Here is a 16,847-nt window from a genome sequence, read left to right as displayed (position 1 = left end):
AAAAGTTTTCTGCATGGCACCTAAAGAAAGTTCAAGCCAATCAAGGAGAGAAGGACAAGTGCTGCCTAAGCAAAAACCCTTAGTGATCCTTTATGTGTCAGGAGTATCGGAACCGTTGAGACACATTTTTTCTAAACACAGCGTCTCGGTGGCTTTTAAACCCCAAAACACGCTGCACGACAAATTGGTCCACCCCAAGGATCGGGTCCCCCGACACAAACAGAGTAACATAGTGTACGCTGTTACGTGCCAGGGGGATTGCCATCATTTATACATCGGGGAAACCAAACAACCTCTGGCAAAGCAGATGGCTCAACACAGAAGAGCTACCTCGCCAGGCTAGGACTCCCGAGTCTATTTACACCTACAGGCCAGTGGACACTCTTTCAATGATGAGGATGTACACATCCTGGACAGGGAGTAATGCTGGTTTGAGCGTGGAGTCAAGGAGGCCATTTACATGAAAAGGGAAAGACCATCTCTGAAATGAGGAGGGGACCTAAGGGTACATCTTTGACCATCTTACAATGCTGTGATTGCAGTCATTCCCCAACTCTCTGTGAATGGTACTCATGGCCATTGATCAATGATCTTTGATCAATGGGCTTTGATTAGTGGTTGTTTTAATTATTAATTTATGATAAAATTCTGCCGGGAAGCCATCTATTCCTCGTGACTTTCCAGCTTTCATTGTAGTGATAGCCTCCGTTACTTATACCTCGGTTAGGGGAGTTTCCAATTTGACCCTACCCTCTCGTGAAACTTTTAGTATTTTCATTTTATTAAATAATGCATTCAGCAGATCCATACTTTGTTATCAGATGTGTATAAGTCTTGACAAAATATTTTAAAAATCGTGTTTATCTCTGAAGAGGATGTAACTAATTTATCCTTTTTAATTGCCGTAATAACATTCTGATTGTCTACTTGCTTAAGTTGTCTTGCTAATAGTTTGCCTGTCTTCTCACCTTTCTCATAGAAATTAGTTTTAAGGCAAAAGAGGGCATACTCTGCTTTTTTGTTATAAATTTCATGAATGTCATACTAAGCTGACAAATCTCTTTAAATTTATTATCAAATTTTCATGCCAATTGTTTTTTCAATTTCCAATTGTTGTCCGTAGATCCAACATTCACCTCTAAAAAATATCATATCTTCTTTTAAGGTTGATACAATTTTTTTCATCCTGCAATATGCTTGAGTTTAGTCTCCACCTACCCATTCTGTTCCTTTTAACATTTAGATTTATGTGCAACTCTACCGGCGCGTGGTCTGTTAAAGCAATCACACCTATGGCACAGTTTATTACTAAATTATCCTATGATTTAGAAATCAAAAAATAATCTATTTGGGAATATGTTTTATGTGAGTGAGAGTAAAAGGTGTATTCTCTTTCCATAGGGTGAACAAGCCTCCAAATATCTACCACACCGAGATCTTCTTTTAAAGCATTTAACGTTGTTCCTGTTAAGCTAGTGCTTGAGGTTGCATTAATGGCACTTCTATCAATGTATTCGTCCATGACATTATTAAAGTCTCCACCTAACAAGATCTGGCCCTTCATGTTCCCGGGCATCATCCATAAAATTAGGTTCATCCCTGTTTGTGGCATAAATATTGCACAGAACCTGAACTGAGCCTGCAGAGCTAACACTCGCTCATATTCACCCTGGCTTTCCTGCAATAATACAAAGTTTAGTCTTTTATGAATAAGTATCATGACACCACAACTCTTCCTTGGAGTGTTGCCTCAGTAAGGAAAATCACTATTGGCTGTCCTAAAAGTTGCTAGAAGTCGCTAAATGATGTCATCGCCTAATTTGCATAATTGGTCATGCTAATGTAATTGTAAGCTATGTTGTAGGAGAGAGAAATAACATCGTGGAAGAGACATAAGGTGAGTAAAAAACAGCCTAAATGTGTTTAGAATATATTTAGAATTACAAATTAAATTAAATTTCTTTAAGCAATTGTTGCTTTTTTCTGCAAGCAGGGTTTGGTACTGGCAAAAGTGACCCGAAATAGGCAGTCTGGTGGAGTTACTTTGTGTGTGTGTGTGTGTGTGTGTGTGTGTGTGTGTGTGTGTGTGTTTAGTTTTAAGCCTTGTGATCCACAAAAAGTAAGAGTAAAAGAAAAACTGACTTTGTTACAGTCAGGACGGGAGCAACGGCTTCGCTCATGCGTGATTCCTTTGCAGTTTGGACACGTAGGGGTCAGCATCTCCTGCTCTGTGACGGCAGCTGGGGAGCGACTGCTGCATGAGGATGATCCACCACCTGTGAGTGCTTTGGTACGGGCAAGGTGCCCACGGCAGCACCCGCTGCTTGTTGAGTAAGGGCGATGTGCTTTCACGTCAAAAAGCTGTCATAAGTCTTCCTAATAACAACAGCAAAGGTCGCCAGATTTGTCGCTAGTCACTTTGTAGAAAAAAAAAAAGTCGCTAAGGAGGTCTGAAAACTCGCTAAGTATAGCGACAAAGTCGCTAAGTTGGTAACACTGCTTGCTTGACATTGAGTTATGAAATACTTTTCCAACCCAATCCCTTTTAATTTCAATGCTTCACTTTCATTCCCAAAATGGGTCTCCTGGATGTATGCAATATCAGCATTATGAGATTTGAGGTAGCTAAGCACTTTTTTTTTTTTCTTTTGAACGGTGTGCCACAACCACTGGCGTGCACAGATAGAGACGAGGTGGTGCTGAAGCACTTGCCCTTTTGCCCTCAGTCCAAAAAAGTGCCCTTTTGAAAGACGTGATTTTTTTTTTTTTTTTTTTTTTTTAAAGCTGCGCGATTTAAAAAGGTGTGAAAATTATGGTTTGATTTGTGCCCCTTCTTCAAAGACACCCGAACCCTGTCGCTTTTTCACTGTCACCGTGTCACGTGAACACGCTTGCAGTTCATTTGTTGTGAGGCGTGTAGCAGCGGCATGACATAGGACTACTTGGAGTAGGCATAGTAGGCTAACTATAGCGATTGGGAGCCACGGCGGACAACACGGCAGCTCTTTCCCTTCCCAACCAGTCAGGTAACCCATGAATCGAGTGAAATTATTCTGTTTGCCCTCTAAGACCAACCTGCAATTGTTTTGTTGTGAAGTAGCCTGTCAGAAACTGCACATGACAAACTTTGCCAGCTTGCCCCCTCCATCCATCCATATGGATAAACAAAAAAACGACACATTTAAAATGTAACCTAAACCATTTAGGCAACCCCACTCTCCATCAATTCCGACCTTTTTGCATACACTATTGAAAATATCACGTTATGCTATAGGCTACATGCCGTTAGGCAGAGGGCTCTTTTGAGCCCATTTTTCGTTACAAATTTTAGGATGATCTCACGGAAATCTGTGAATAAATACAAAGTTTTCAAACTGAAGTCAGTGACGGGAAGACATCACACTTTTTAGAGATGGAACTGCAGAAAAACCTAAAACCTTGACATGATTATGAATAATAGAATTATGGACGTTTCTCCGTTTTTGTGGATTAGCCTTTCCATAACTAACGTCAACTACTGTCCTACTTTGGTAAGATTGAAATTAATGTCTTTGACTGTCTTTAGTAGGTGTCTCCTGTGAGAAAGTTAGAACACTGTCCAACTGTCTAAAGATGCAGTCTTTAGCCTAACTGGTTGTTACTGACTCAGCGATGCTCGCAGACATTTACGCACTGTGTTGTGACCTGATTGTGACAGAACAGTGACGTTGTTATTGGTAGTTTGAAGGGTACGGTGTTGGGGGTGGTGCATGTTAAAAGTTTTGAGAAGCACTGGTTAGACATGTTAATTTTTTTTGGTGTAACATATTGGCAACATTAACACATTAATTTGCTAAAGGAAAAATAGGCAGTTCCCAATTGCCTGTGAAAACGACCATTCTGCCCTGTTCTTGTAATGACCACAGTCAGTCTTATTCGTTCTCATACATTTTGGTCTATTTATTTACTAATTTCAGCAAGCATAATGCCTAGGAAAGAGAGGCTGAGAAAGGAGAAAGAAAGGGATCTACAACAGGCAGCCCAGGGAAGCAGTTCTCTGCTCTCCTGGATGAAAGCAAAGGAAAATGAAGATGAAAGGTCAGAGTCAAGGGCAGAGTCAGGTTCTATTTTAATGTTTTAATGTAACCTGCTCCTTGCAGTTAATTCTATTGAAAAATCTTAAAAGCTGTTCACACTTAGTTTTTAATGAACTTAATCAGCAGGCATTGAGCTAACTATTATTTTGTACCTACGAAAGTTATTTCTATGTTACAAGACTTGCAGTATGGGTTATTATTAAAACTATCTGTTTAAGCTTATTATTATGATAAATAATAATACTATTATTATTATTATTATTATTATTATTGTTCCATTGTAGTCAGTCACAGCAGGGAAGCAGCTCTATGCCATCTACCAGCATAGCAGAAGAGGGAGATATAGAAACAGATGAAGCCGCGACCAATGCAGCAACAGGTTCAGTTAGGCCTACAGACACTGATGCAGTGCTCTCTGAAGACCACAATGAGGAAGAACAGATCGATCACATAATGTCAAAGTTAGCAGCTTTACAATACCCAACAGATCCAACACACATCCATACATTTAAAATAAAGCGCAATGACAGATACGTTTCAATGTGCTGCAATGTGGGCCCATGTCAGCCTGATATACCTTACCCAAAAACTGAGGGGAGATCATTCCAGAAACAGTGGTTTTCTGCTAATGTGTGGCTGGAATACTCACCCACTGCTAATTCAATGCATTGTTTTAGTTGTCGGCTTTTCCTCTCGGATGAAAAATATAAAAGCAGAACAGCCTGGACAACTGATGGCATCAGAAAGTGGAGTACTGCTCTTGAAAAAAAATCAAACAACACTCCAGCGCAGAGATGCACATGACAAGCATGGTTAGATGGATCAATTTCCAGAAAAAGGCCCTTCAGTCTGCATTTGATGTTTCAGACGTAAAAGGGGTGGAAGTTAGAGAGCGAGAGAGGCAGACAAACAAAGAAATCCTGACAAGATTAATTGACCTAACAGTGTATCTTGCACGTCAGGGACAAGCATTCTGAGGTCATGATGAGAGTGAGTCCAGTGATAACCGTGGCAATTTTCGTGAATTAGTCAATGTATTTTCCCGCTACGATAGTGTGCTGAAAATGCATTTGGAAAAAATTGCCACAGTTAAAGCCACCAAGACAAGGCCCCAGGTGTCACTGCTTTCCAACAGAAGTCAAAATGACATCATTGCAGCACTAGGAACTTACATCAGGAAGGAGATACAACGTGAAATAAAAGAGGCTGAAATGTATTCCATTCTACTTGATGAAACCTCTGATGTTTCACACAAAGAGCAAGTGTCATTTGTTGTGCGATATTTTCATCATATGCAAATAAAGGAGAGATTCATCGAAGTGTGCAATGTTGATACAACTACAGGCCAGGAGCTGGAGAATACAGTGTTCTTGCTTCTGCAAAAGAATGGCCTAGAGATGAAGAACATGTATGGTCAAGGCTATGATGGAGCAGCCAACATGAGTGGCATGTATAAAGGTCTCCAAGCTAGAATCCGTGCACACAATGAGAAGGCCCTCTATGTGCACTGCAAAGCCCATTGCCTCAATTTGGTACTAGTGGAGGCATCAAAGTCCAGCAAGCATTTTGTGACATTTTTCAACTTGGTGGAGAAATTGTATGCCTTTTGCTCAGGCTCCCCAAAGCGTCATGCTGCCTTGGTCAAATTTCAGGAGTCTCTCTTTCCTGGACAACGTGTTATGGAGCTCCAGCAGCTGTCAGATACTCGATGGGCTTGCAGGGAAAAAGCACTGAAGGCACTTCAGAGAAATTTGAAAGCCATTTTGATGCTCCTTGATGACATCAGTGACAGTGACCCACCTAACCTGGCCCAAGGTGATGCTCAGATGTACAGAAATGCCATTAATTTTATGTTCATTCTCTGCATGGAAATCACCACACCAGTATTCGAAGTCACTGCTTTGGCATCAGATTCTCTGCAGGAAGAAGGGTTGGACCATTCCACTGCCTACAAGGTAATTGATGGTGTGCTTCACACATTGCAAACCATGAGGTCTGAGGAGAAATTTGGAGAGATATTTAGATGTGCATCAGAGAAGGCAGAGAGTTTCAACATTCCAGTACCTACCGTGGTGCCTGGTCAGGAGAGAAAGCGGAAAGTTCCAGTGCGTTTCCAACACAGCACCACAGTGTCTCAAGTAGGTGCTCAGTTTGAGTCAGTGGAGGCATATTTCAGGAGTGGTGTATATTTCACCTTTCTGGACATCATGACTGGGGAACTGAACAGGAGGTTCAAAGGGGACAATACTGGAAGCCCAACGGCCAGAATCATTCAGTCCTTCCAGCCCTTAACTGTGCATGCTAACTGGGTAGGCCCACCAAACCCAGAAGCCATTGAAGCTGTCCACATCCTCTGTGAATTCTATGGAGAAGATGAGGACCAGCTCAAAACAGAATTAAAGGTCTTCCACTCCAGCTTTAGTTCAAAAGACCTCAGAGAAATATTTCTGATACTGAGGGAAAACAATGGCCAGCTGATCTTTCCTGCCTTTGTCAAAATGATTCAGATCTACGCAACACTACCAGTGACAACTGCGACAGTTGAAAGATCCTTTACAAAGCTAAAAATAATCAAAAATAAACTAAGAAGTTTGTGTGGAGAAGAAAGGTTGTCTGATCTCCTCTTGTTGGCCATTGAGAAAGATGTGGAGATCAATTACAACGAGGTCATCAACATCTACAAAGACATGGCACCAAGAAGGATGCTTCTTTAGAGCAGTACACTCCATTTAATGGACACTTGAGAATATGTATGTATATAGTTTAGAGTTGGATACAGATTTTATCTTTTTGTGGTGTGATTTTTGATTTTTAGAGAATGTTTTGAAATAAAAGTCAAATTGCATTTAACCTGTGCGATTTTTTTATTATAAAAAGAAAAGGTTTTCCACATATGCAAAAAGTGCCCTTTTTTCCCCCTGGAGCACTTGCCCCCCAAAATGTCTGTGCACGCCACTGGCCACAACCATTTAAATCTGGGACTCTCCACCATTTGACCGTTTAGAACTGAAGCAGCTTCTCGGATGAGAGGTGAAACGTCTTCAAGCAACTTAAACAAGTCCAGACGCTTTTCTTTCCAAGCTCCTTAGACTACGATGACCTGGATGACTGAGAACCTTCACAGACACAACCATTTATATTCAGTGAGACAATATTAACATCCACATTCCCCATGACTATACCATGGTAAAGTATCTTTAAGCCTTATATCTTCCAGCCCATAACCATTAAACATGTGCTGACAATCCTGCTTGAACCAGGACATAAGCTTAAGAACAAAAGCCCCGTGGGCAAAACCGTCTCTGGTCCCGTGGACCGTGAACTGCTGTCCTCCTGCTGTCCCGGCCACACCTCGGGGAGCCCGCCCCCGTCTTATAAAATTATGAACAATGCGCTCCCATACACGTAGTTTAGTTTGCTGACCCCTTACTCAATCACTTCTCAAAAGTTCTCACGCACGAATTTCTCTCCCTCCTCAACACTGTCGAAGCTCTTCTGCTGACCTTTCCATGTTAATTTAAGTTTTGCTGTATGTGCCAGGGTGTGCTTTATCTGATGCTGCCATAGCTTCTTCATCACTGGGTACAAAAGCTTCCTCTGCGCCACTTGCCCTGCGGTTTTATCTTCATAGAATGACAAGTGGCAGTTCTCCCACATTATGCCTTTCTTCTGCTTAGCGGTTATGAGAACTTTTTGTCATGCAGTGTAACACAGAAATCTCACTAGCATGGTTCAAGGTGGTTGACCAGGTCCTGGGTGTGGTCTTGTACTTCTGTGGGATCTTTCCAGCTCATATTCCTCCCCTCATAGACCCAGGCCATCAGCAAGTATCTTCATCACATCATTTATCATCATCAAATCATTTATGTTGCCACCACTCTTCAGACCCTCTTCCAGACCGATAAGCCAAATATTCTTTCTGCGGTTTCTGTTTTCCTGGTCGTCTACTCGGGCACATAGTTGTTCAAGGTTTTTTGGTATTTTTGCCATTATCTTCTGTTATGCTCCTCATTTTGTCTTCCATATCTGAGATGCTGCCCTCAGCTTCAGTCATCCGTATTTGGATTGCACTTATAGCGTTTTTAAATTTTACCATGTCTGATTTGATGTGAGATATATCAGCTGCAATATATCGGATAGTTCCGAGCTTAGTCATTTCGGCAAACAAGCCGCTTATATCCATCTTTGGTCCTTCTTCTTGGCTAGCAGGGCTAACATTAGTACTGTTAGCATTATTTTCCCCCACCGCCATTGTGGAGATTCGAGTTTGCACGCTCTTCTTCTTGGTTCCTGTGGCCATGTCTCTCAATAAATTCAAGGACGCTGATCTAGCAAGTCACCACAGTCTGGAAATGTATTATTTGGGAGCGTCTAAGTAAAAGGCACTGTTTTTGTCTGCTAGAGTGGGATTTTCACAGCATATTCTGCACCACATCTCTGTGCGTTCATCATTTGTTTTAAGCCAGCTCACCTCCTGCAACCACTTTTCCGAGAATACGCGCTTCTTTTGCGGTTCGAACTCCTTCTGACATTTCTTTGGAGGTGGAGGAACACCAAAGTAATTTCTTAAAGGAGCTTGCTTCTTCGACATCTTTAAGAGTTCTAAACGAATGTCTGTTCTCCTCCGGAAAATCTTATGTACGCAAACGCGCGTTGCAACTTCTTATCTGGTGCGCGTCTTTTATTTTGACAGCACATGTGCACCTGCGGACCACTTATGTGCACCCCTGCTTATAAATGCTAACTAAACTGAACATGAAGAACATGGTACATGTTGTGATGGAAAATTTGTGCTTTACCTCATCTAACCTCTGTGTACTTTTGATATGTAATTGTAACTTCTTGTACAAAGAAAAAGTGTATGGAGACAGAAAAACAGCTGAATGTAGGCTTTGCTCAAGGGACTAAATAGACAAAGATTTTATCCACATGACGGTTATAAAGGGAGCTGTTGTCATTTTCCCTTTTTGTCAATGCTGGTGTGAACCCTGTTCATGCTGTATTGGTCCCTTTGCAAAGTTCTTTAAAAAAAAAATTTCAATAAAAAACAGAAAAATCAGTTTGGTCTTGCTGCTCGGTTTATTTTTTCCACACCGAGAGTGAGGGAGCGAGAGACCCGAACGCACACAGAGAGGGAGAACTAAATACAGACAGCTGGGCAGCTAACTGAGCTGAGAGCGGCAGCTGGGCAGCTAACTGAGCTGAGAGCGGCAGCTGGGCAGCTAACTGAGCTGAGAGCGGCAGCTGGGCAGCTAACTGAGCTGAGAGCGGCAGCTGGGCAGCTAACTGAGCTGAGAGCGGCAGCTGGGCAGCTAACTGAGCTGAGAGCGGCAGCTGGGCAGCTAACTGAGCTGAGAGCGGCAGCTGGGCAGCTAACTGAGCTGAGAGCGGCAGCTGGGCAGCTAACTGAGCTGAGAGTGGCTGAGCAGGCGATAAGCTGTTCATATTATTATCCGCCGCACAAAACACAGCCCCGGAATAAACAGTTCCACAATCCACAAAGGAAAAAGAGTCCTCACTCACCACAGCCGGCGATTTAGAAGTCCGAACGTCCGGCTGTGGGGTGGCGCGATCGACGTTTCTTCCCCACAGACGGCTCTGACGGGCTGGGTAAACCCCAGCCGGGAGGTGAGGCTGACGCGGCTGCTCCGGGGTGGCTGTAGGCTGTTGGACCGAGTCCGATATTTCCCAAGCTCGCGCCGCCTCCCGGGCTTCATACAAGTTGGCCAATAAGTCCAAACATCCTCTGACCTGGCGAAGATAGGGATTTCCCTTGAGGATCACCTCACTAGCATTTATCCCCACGATCCTTGCTCTCATATTTGAGGTGTGGGTTATCCACTCGACCAGGCGTTGGACTCGCATCAGATCGCTCTCCCCGGGTAAGTCTGCTGGATCCATGTTGTGGCTGGTTCGTACTGTCACGGGGTGCCGAGGCAGGCCGTGTGAAGATTAGTAATGGACCCAAGATGCAGACTGCTTAAGTGGAGGGTGAGCTTTATTAACAAAAGGTGAAGTACAACAAAAAGGGTGGCGAGAAACAGAACTGTAAAAAACTCTAAACTGGGAAAACTAAAACTAAACACAAAATCAGAACACGAACGAAGGTACCTTGCAGGGAGAATGACCAGGAACACGGAGGAACATACACAGAATGATGGAGGGGAAGAACACAGACGAACCAGCAACGACAAAGACACAAGACACGACTAAAATACACTCAGAGAACACAGGGAGATTACACACAGGTGGGGGACACAGCTGGGAGTGATTAACGTGACGAGACAAGGGAGGCAACTGAAAACACTCACATAAGACGCAGACCTTCACAATAAAACAGGAAACACATACACAAGGACACAGACTAGCAAACGCGGACTTAACACAGGAATAGATGGGCAGAACAGAATAACACTAAACAGAAGGAACAGAACCAAAATCACCACAATAGAAAACGCAAAACGCTGGGTCAAAAGGACCCAGGATCATGACACACTGTGCACCAGTCACACACCGTTCTTTATTTTAAACCCATCACACTACAGCAAACTAAACTATTTATCCTGGATAAATCTGGATGCAGTCTGTTAATAATACAGTTAGTCTACCTTGGTTTACTTTGCAGCAGGTTTCCAAATGTTAAAAAACATAATGTCACATGTACAGTCACAATTTCTGATTTAAAAATATGAGGGGGAAAAAAACGGTGAAATTGATTAACCTGGTTTCAATGAGGCTGTGGCTAAGGCTACGTCACACTGCAGGTCTTAATGCTCAATTCCGATTTTTTGATCAAATCTGATTTTTTTGTCTGCTTGTTCACACTACAAATAAAATGTGACAGCAAACGCGCTCTAGTGTGAACCCTCAAAGCGGCCCGCATGTGCAAAAGAAGACACACACAACGCGCTCTGTTTAGACTCAGACCAAGCAGTATTGTTTGACTGATGGCCGTTAATATAAAGACTTGTTTCGGACTTTACATTTCCCAATTTTGCTTTAAGTTGTAAAGTTATTTTGTTATTTACATATGGCCTAATAATTATCCTTATTGCTTTTTTAGAGAGGAGCGGTGCTTCAAAGGATGATTGTGCCATTCACACTGTCATACCATGATCGGATATGGGTCGCATAGGGTCAAAAAAGTCGGATTTGATGTGCTTTTGCCTGCTGTGTGAACGTAGCCTAAGATAAGGGTGAGAGATCTGTACATGGTGTAGAACCACATGGAAACAAGGTGGGGCTCGATTAACCCTGGCCAAACTATCTGCATTTTGGTGTCAATTGATTTAAGACCTATATCACTTTTGGACTCAGGAAGCAACTCAAGATGTCCTGGTATTCTGAGAATTTAAAAACATACTGTCAACTTGCAGGTCCTGACCTCAGCTTACTCACCTGTCAGACGGACCCCAAGTATCTCCCAACAGATCCCAGGCTTGAATTTTGGTCACATTCAGTAGCCCCCTCCTGGCTTGTATAGGACAGCAGTTGGAAGCCAGGTTATCTGGGTGCTGACAAAATTTCTCTTTGTATGAGGAACCTATGATGTTATCAGATAAGTACTTCTCTATGGCAGTCTTTACCCCCTCCTTTTTTGCCTCAGTTGGTATCAGGTCATACAATGCCAGAAGGGAGTACAAAACTGTATCTGGGAAAACCTCCAAGCTGTTCAGCCAATTTCTGAAGCCCACAGAGTCATCAACATTGAGGGCAAAATCCCCTGACCAATCATTGCCTCCTATCACTTCAGTGTGGTGTTTATGAAGACCAGCGCGGTACATAGTGGTGGAATCCTGGTTTTGTAGGACCTTCATGCAAGATTGTCGGAGACTAGATGATTTCTCCTTCCCCAAGCTGAGAGAAAATCCATGTGATATACAGGTGAACCTGGAAGAGAGAAAGGGGAAACAATGTCATGTATATTCAATAGCTACACACTAAATGGCAGTTTGGTGTTTTCATAGTGTTTTATTGCTGCTTTTCCTAAAATAATGGTTTGAAAAAGTCCACCATCACCTTGTTTCCATGTGGTGCTACACCATGTACCGCTAGTAGAAGATTTTTGGTAATATAGTAGATATTTAACTACAGACAAATTCCTTTTACAATTCTTCAGTCAGAAATCAGTGCAGAAAGCTGAAGACATCAATGTTTTGATCTGATCCAGTTTATCTTGTTAAATAGTGGAAGAAGATGTTTTTTTCTTCATCATACTTAGCATGTTATATGACAGAATGCAGTATATTTTGTCTTGAAAGATGATCTAACTGAAAGTCTAACTGATCTACTTATACTTTATCTAGAATAAGAATTTTTTAAAATAAGGTTACTGAAGGCAAATAACAATTACATATAGAACTAAAATCCATTATTATTGAACTGTATTGTTTTCAATGTGCACCACTATTCATAGCTGGTTTTGTTGGATGTAAAATTCTACAATGATTAAATGTAATTTAAACAATTTAGTTTAATCATTGACTAGACAATGAAGATTTTCAGTGAAACTGCACTGTGTGTATGTGTGTGTGTTTTAACCTTGTGGATGTAGTGCGTCCCATAGGTATGTATCAGTTTATCATACTGATCGCTGGTGGAGGAATTGTAACGACTTGGCAGATTGTCCACATCCCTCTTGAACTCTGGGCTAAGAAGTGGTCTGTTTGCTAAATGGAAACTAGACACAAAGAGACTGGTTAGACAATTATTTTAACAGAAACAAACTAGCTGACAGAAACTTGTTTTCAGAGCCTACCTATAATATTTGCAGGTGATGCCATGTACACTGAAGGTGTACCGATCCTCTGCAGCCCTTTTGTAGCAAATATATAGGCTTGGGAACGTGTTCCTCCCATAGTCAACTCATCATTGAGAACTATATCCAAATTTAGGCCATCCTGATAGAACAATTAACAAGCTGTTTGATGTTCAACCATAGTCTGCATTACATACAGTTACAACAATAATAATCACTTCTTTTTTTTCTAGGTTCCTTTATTCAGATGCTGTATCTCATTTGTCACAGAGTCCCCATCACATTATTAAAAGAAAAGTATATTTTTCATTTAACAACACATACATTTTAGCATTGAGTGAAATTAAATATAATGAGATATGAAATCTTCAGGATTTCATGTTTTATTTAGTGTAATGCTGAAGATTTTTTTTTTAAAAATCAACAAGCAGTGTTTTATTATTTTTATTTGACCCAAATATTAATTGTATGTCAATAATAGGAGTAATATGTTTCATACCTTCATCAGTGAGCTGTGGATACAATGCAAAGAAAGGATCTCTGTTAAATTTCACTACTGATTTCTTCAAACAGTTCAAACTATTCACAAATCAATAGAGGATGTTAATGGGACATTTAGCTTTTACACTTTATTAAACATAATAAAGACCATTTAGCATCTAAAAGAATATTATTTCATGTCTTTGTTTGTCCATGCCAAATACAACATTTAACCAGCACCTAGACACCAGCTTTTATGGTGAGACACAAGTCTGTGTCCTTGGGGATATTACATAAAAGACATGCTGCCTTAATTCTTTTAGTAATTATAACAAGGTATAATACTGTACCTAATAGAGTTGTGTATACTGCTGTCAACATCAGTGTTGCACTGGCTGAATGCACGCCAGTCCACTACAGAGACTGGCACGTGAAATAAAAGGCAGAACACCATGACTGACATGTGGACGCTATGTGTAAGCCATGTTTAACTCACTGCACAGAATTATTTATTTATTTATTTTACTTTCTCCAGCCTGTTGCCTTGAAGGGGGTTGGTTCAGAGAGTACAGTCGCCATCTGGAGTCAGGTAGGTCCTCACATCAGCCACATAGGCTGTTGTATGACAGAACGTGGAGGAGGATCAGGCAGAGAGGAGGTGGGTTTGAAAAGAAGATCATAGCTTCAGCCGAAGACTGAAAGGTGGGAGAGAGAAGGATTTTCAGTTAGGTACATTTTTTTAAAAACAAACACATATTTTGTAACTTTAGCTGTTTTATTGTGAGTGAATAATTTCCCCATTATTTAATAAATAGGTCCTGAGAGGATCAAAAGTGCTGATATTCTGTTTAGAAGTTGTGGCTTTGAACCAATGAGGTGGTTAAAGGACCTTCCACTTATCTCTTTTTAAGTGACTGCAAACAAAACAAGTCCATTGAAGAGACAGCAGGATCATTAATTGAGACCATGTTAAATTTTTCTTGTGAAAGGGGGAAAAAAATCACTGTTGACATCTGTGAAAAAAAAGACCTGAACTTTTACAGAAGACAGGATATAATAAAGACAAATCCCTTTCTCAACATTTAGTGAAGTGAAAAACAACCTACAGGAGGCAGTCTTGATGCATGCTCAATCACCCAGGAAAGTAAATCCCAAAAGGTTGATTCTGTTCATTTGGACGTAGTGTTTTGAGTAAGAGAAATGTTTCGTCACTCATCCAAGTGACTTTTTCAGTCTCAGCTGACTGCAGGTTTCCCCAACCTAGATAGGAGTTACACTATATTGCCAAAAGTATTCACTCAGTATTCAACCTGAATTCAGGTGTTCTAATAACTTTCATGGCCACAGGTGTATAAAATCAAGAACCTAGGGATCCAGACTGCTTGTACAAACATTTGTGAAAGAATTGGTTACTCTCAGGAGCTCAGTGAATTCCATTGTGGTACCATAATAGGATGCCACCTGTGCAAGTCCAGTCAGGAAATGTCCTCACTACTAAATATTCCAAATTAGTACTCACATTCTCATGAACTGGCAAGCCGTTATAAAAAATGCATCCAAATGCAAAGTGAAATTCTGTTTGTGAACTGCATCAGTGAGGAATTTAAAGTCTGCCACAGGTGTTAAAGTCCACCAGCTGCATTCAAATTAACTCTTGCGTCACTCAGGATATTCACATTCACTGAATTTTATTTTTAATTTTTTAATTATTTTTGCTGTCTCAAAGTTGCTCTGAGTTCTTCTCAGATATTAAAATGTTTTAAAAAATTTAATAACAGGCCGATGAACACTGAACATCTTGTTTTAAAAAAAGTGAAAAAACAAAACAAAAAAAAAACTGTATGTGTCTGTGCCACACTTGCTCTTTCATTTGCACTTGTTAACTGGTCTTTCATTTAAGAATAGGACACATGATCTGACGAAAACGATCGTCATGATTTTGTCTTTTCAAAATTGCCACCATTTATTATAATAATGATTATAATAAAAATAGTAATAAACTTGTAATGTGAAAAAAAACATATTAATATTTCCGCTAAGTACTCTTTAATCATTGCATGATGTTTGTATGTGTATGTTTGTATGTGTATATGTATTCGTGTGTGTGTGTGTGTGTATTTATATGCTTATATAGGCATTTGTATATAAGTATATGCACATGTTAATATATATTTCTTGTAATCTTTTTACGCCATTTATTTTAATTCCTTTTTGACTACATTTTCCCTCCGTATATAGTATTTTATTCTATTCTGTACAGTTGTGTACTGTATTTATTCTTATTTTATTTTATTCTAATTTTTGCTTCATAACTTTTGCACTGTCCACTTCCTGCTGTGACAAAACAAATTTCCCACGTGTGGGACTAATAAAGGTTATCTTATCTTATCTTAAAATTCCAGAATAGGGAGGATGGAGTAGGTTTAAGTTTATTAGATTGATCAGTGTTGCTGAACTATGAAATATTTTGGGTGCAGTGTATTTTTTGAATACAGGTATAACAGAATAGCTTTAGTGTTTTGTTTTTTTAAAACTTGAGTATGAACTCATACAAAATGCAGCAAGATATTTTAAAAAAAAGTTTTATTGATTATAAAATACACTACATCGGATTCATATCAGTATTGGCAGATATCCGAATTTATGATATCGGTATCGGACATAAAAAAGTGGTATCGTACCATCTCTAATCATTACATTGCTTCTCTGCAGATTATTTTCGGTTCCTTTAGTGTCCACTAGGTAGCGTAGTTTTTCACACAAGAAAACAACTCGTGAATATCACATTACCCCCTTTTTTCAGTTGTTTCCTGTTACGCCCCAGCCTAGGGGTACTGGAACGCAACGTAAGAGTTGAAAAGATTGACCCTGCCCTGGTCCCCAAAAACCATACACAGGGAGAAAACCAATTTCTTAGTGAACAGTGGTTCACATTACCCCCTTTTTTCAGTTGTTTCCTGTTACGCCCCAGCCTAGGGGTACTGGAACGCAACGTAAGAGTTGAAAAGATTGACCCTGCCCTGGTCCCCAAAAACCATACACAGGGAGAAAACCAATTTCTTAGTGAACAGTGGTTTATTGTCTAAACTGAAGCGTGGCTCCGGGGTGAACAAAGGCCAAAATAACAAACAAAACCAGCTTAATCAGTCAAGGATGTGCTACCTAAACCCTACGTGAAACCAACAGCCAAACAAAAGACAAATGCTACACCTAACTCCCTAACTGTGATAAACAGGAGAAAACAATACAGAAAACAACAAGGCAGCTCACCCCTTCGGCTTCAGTGACTATTTACAAGGTGCTATTTACAAGAGAAGGCTAATTTACACACTATATACAAGCTCAATAGTTCACGAGAATCACAAACATCACAGAGTTTGGAGGCCAGGGTCAGGTCTGCTGCTGCTGTCAGTGGCTGCCCCAGGACAACTGCTGGTGATGGATTTTGAATGCGGCCACATGATCTGCGGACCAATCAGCAGCCGTCAGCTCATCCAATCAGGGCCTGAAAAGATTTAAAGACACAGACAAAG

General features: G+C 40.7%; 1 protein-coding gene across 1 annotated transcript; it reads right to left on the bottom strand.

The window, feature by feature from the left end:
* Positions 1–11,470: 11,470 nt before the first annotated feature.
* On the bottom strand, positions 11,471–12,106 carry LOC134629690 (perforin-1-like). Its single transcript, XM_063477215.1, has 2 exons — positions 12,096–12,106; positions 11,471–11,966 (listed from the first exon to the last, which is right to left on the bottom strand). Exons 1-2 carry the CDS (start codon positions 12,104–12,106, stop codon positions 11,471–11,473), a joined length of 507 nt encoding a protein of 168 aa, XP_063333285.1.
* Between the last annotated feature and the right edge of the window lie 4,741 nt (positions 12,107–16,847).

Source organism: Pelmatolapia mariae, linkage group LG6, assembly GCF_036321145.2.
Source record: "Pelmatolapia mariae isolate MD_Pm_ZW linkage group LG6, Pm_UMD_F_2, whole genome shotgun sequence".
NCBI classification, from domain to species: Eukaryota; Metazoa; Chordata; class Actinopteri; order Cichliformes; family Cichlidae; genus Pelmatolapia; species Pelmatolapia mariae.
This window is presented reverse-complemented; position numbering and strand designations above follow the sequence as displayed.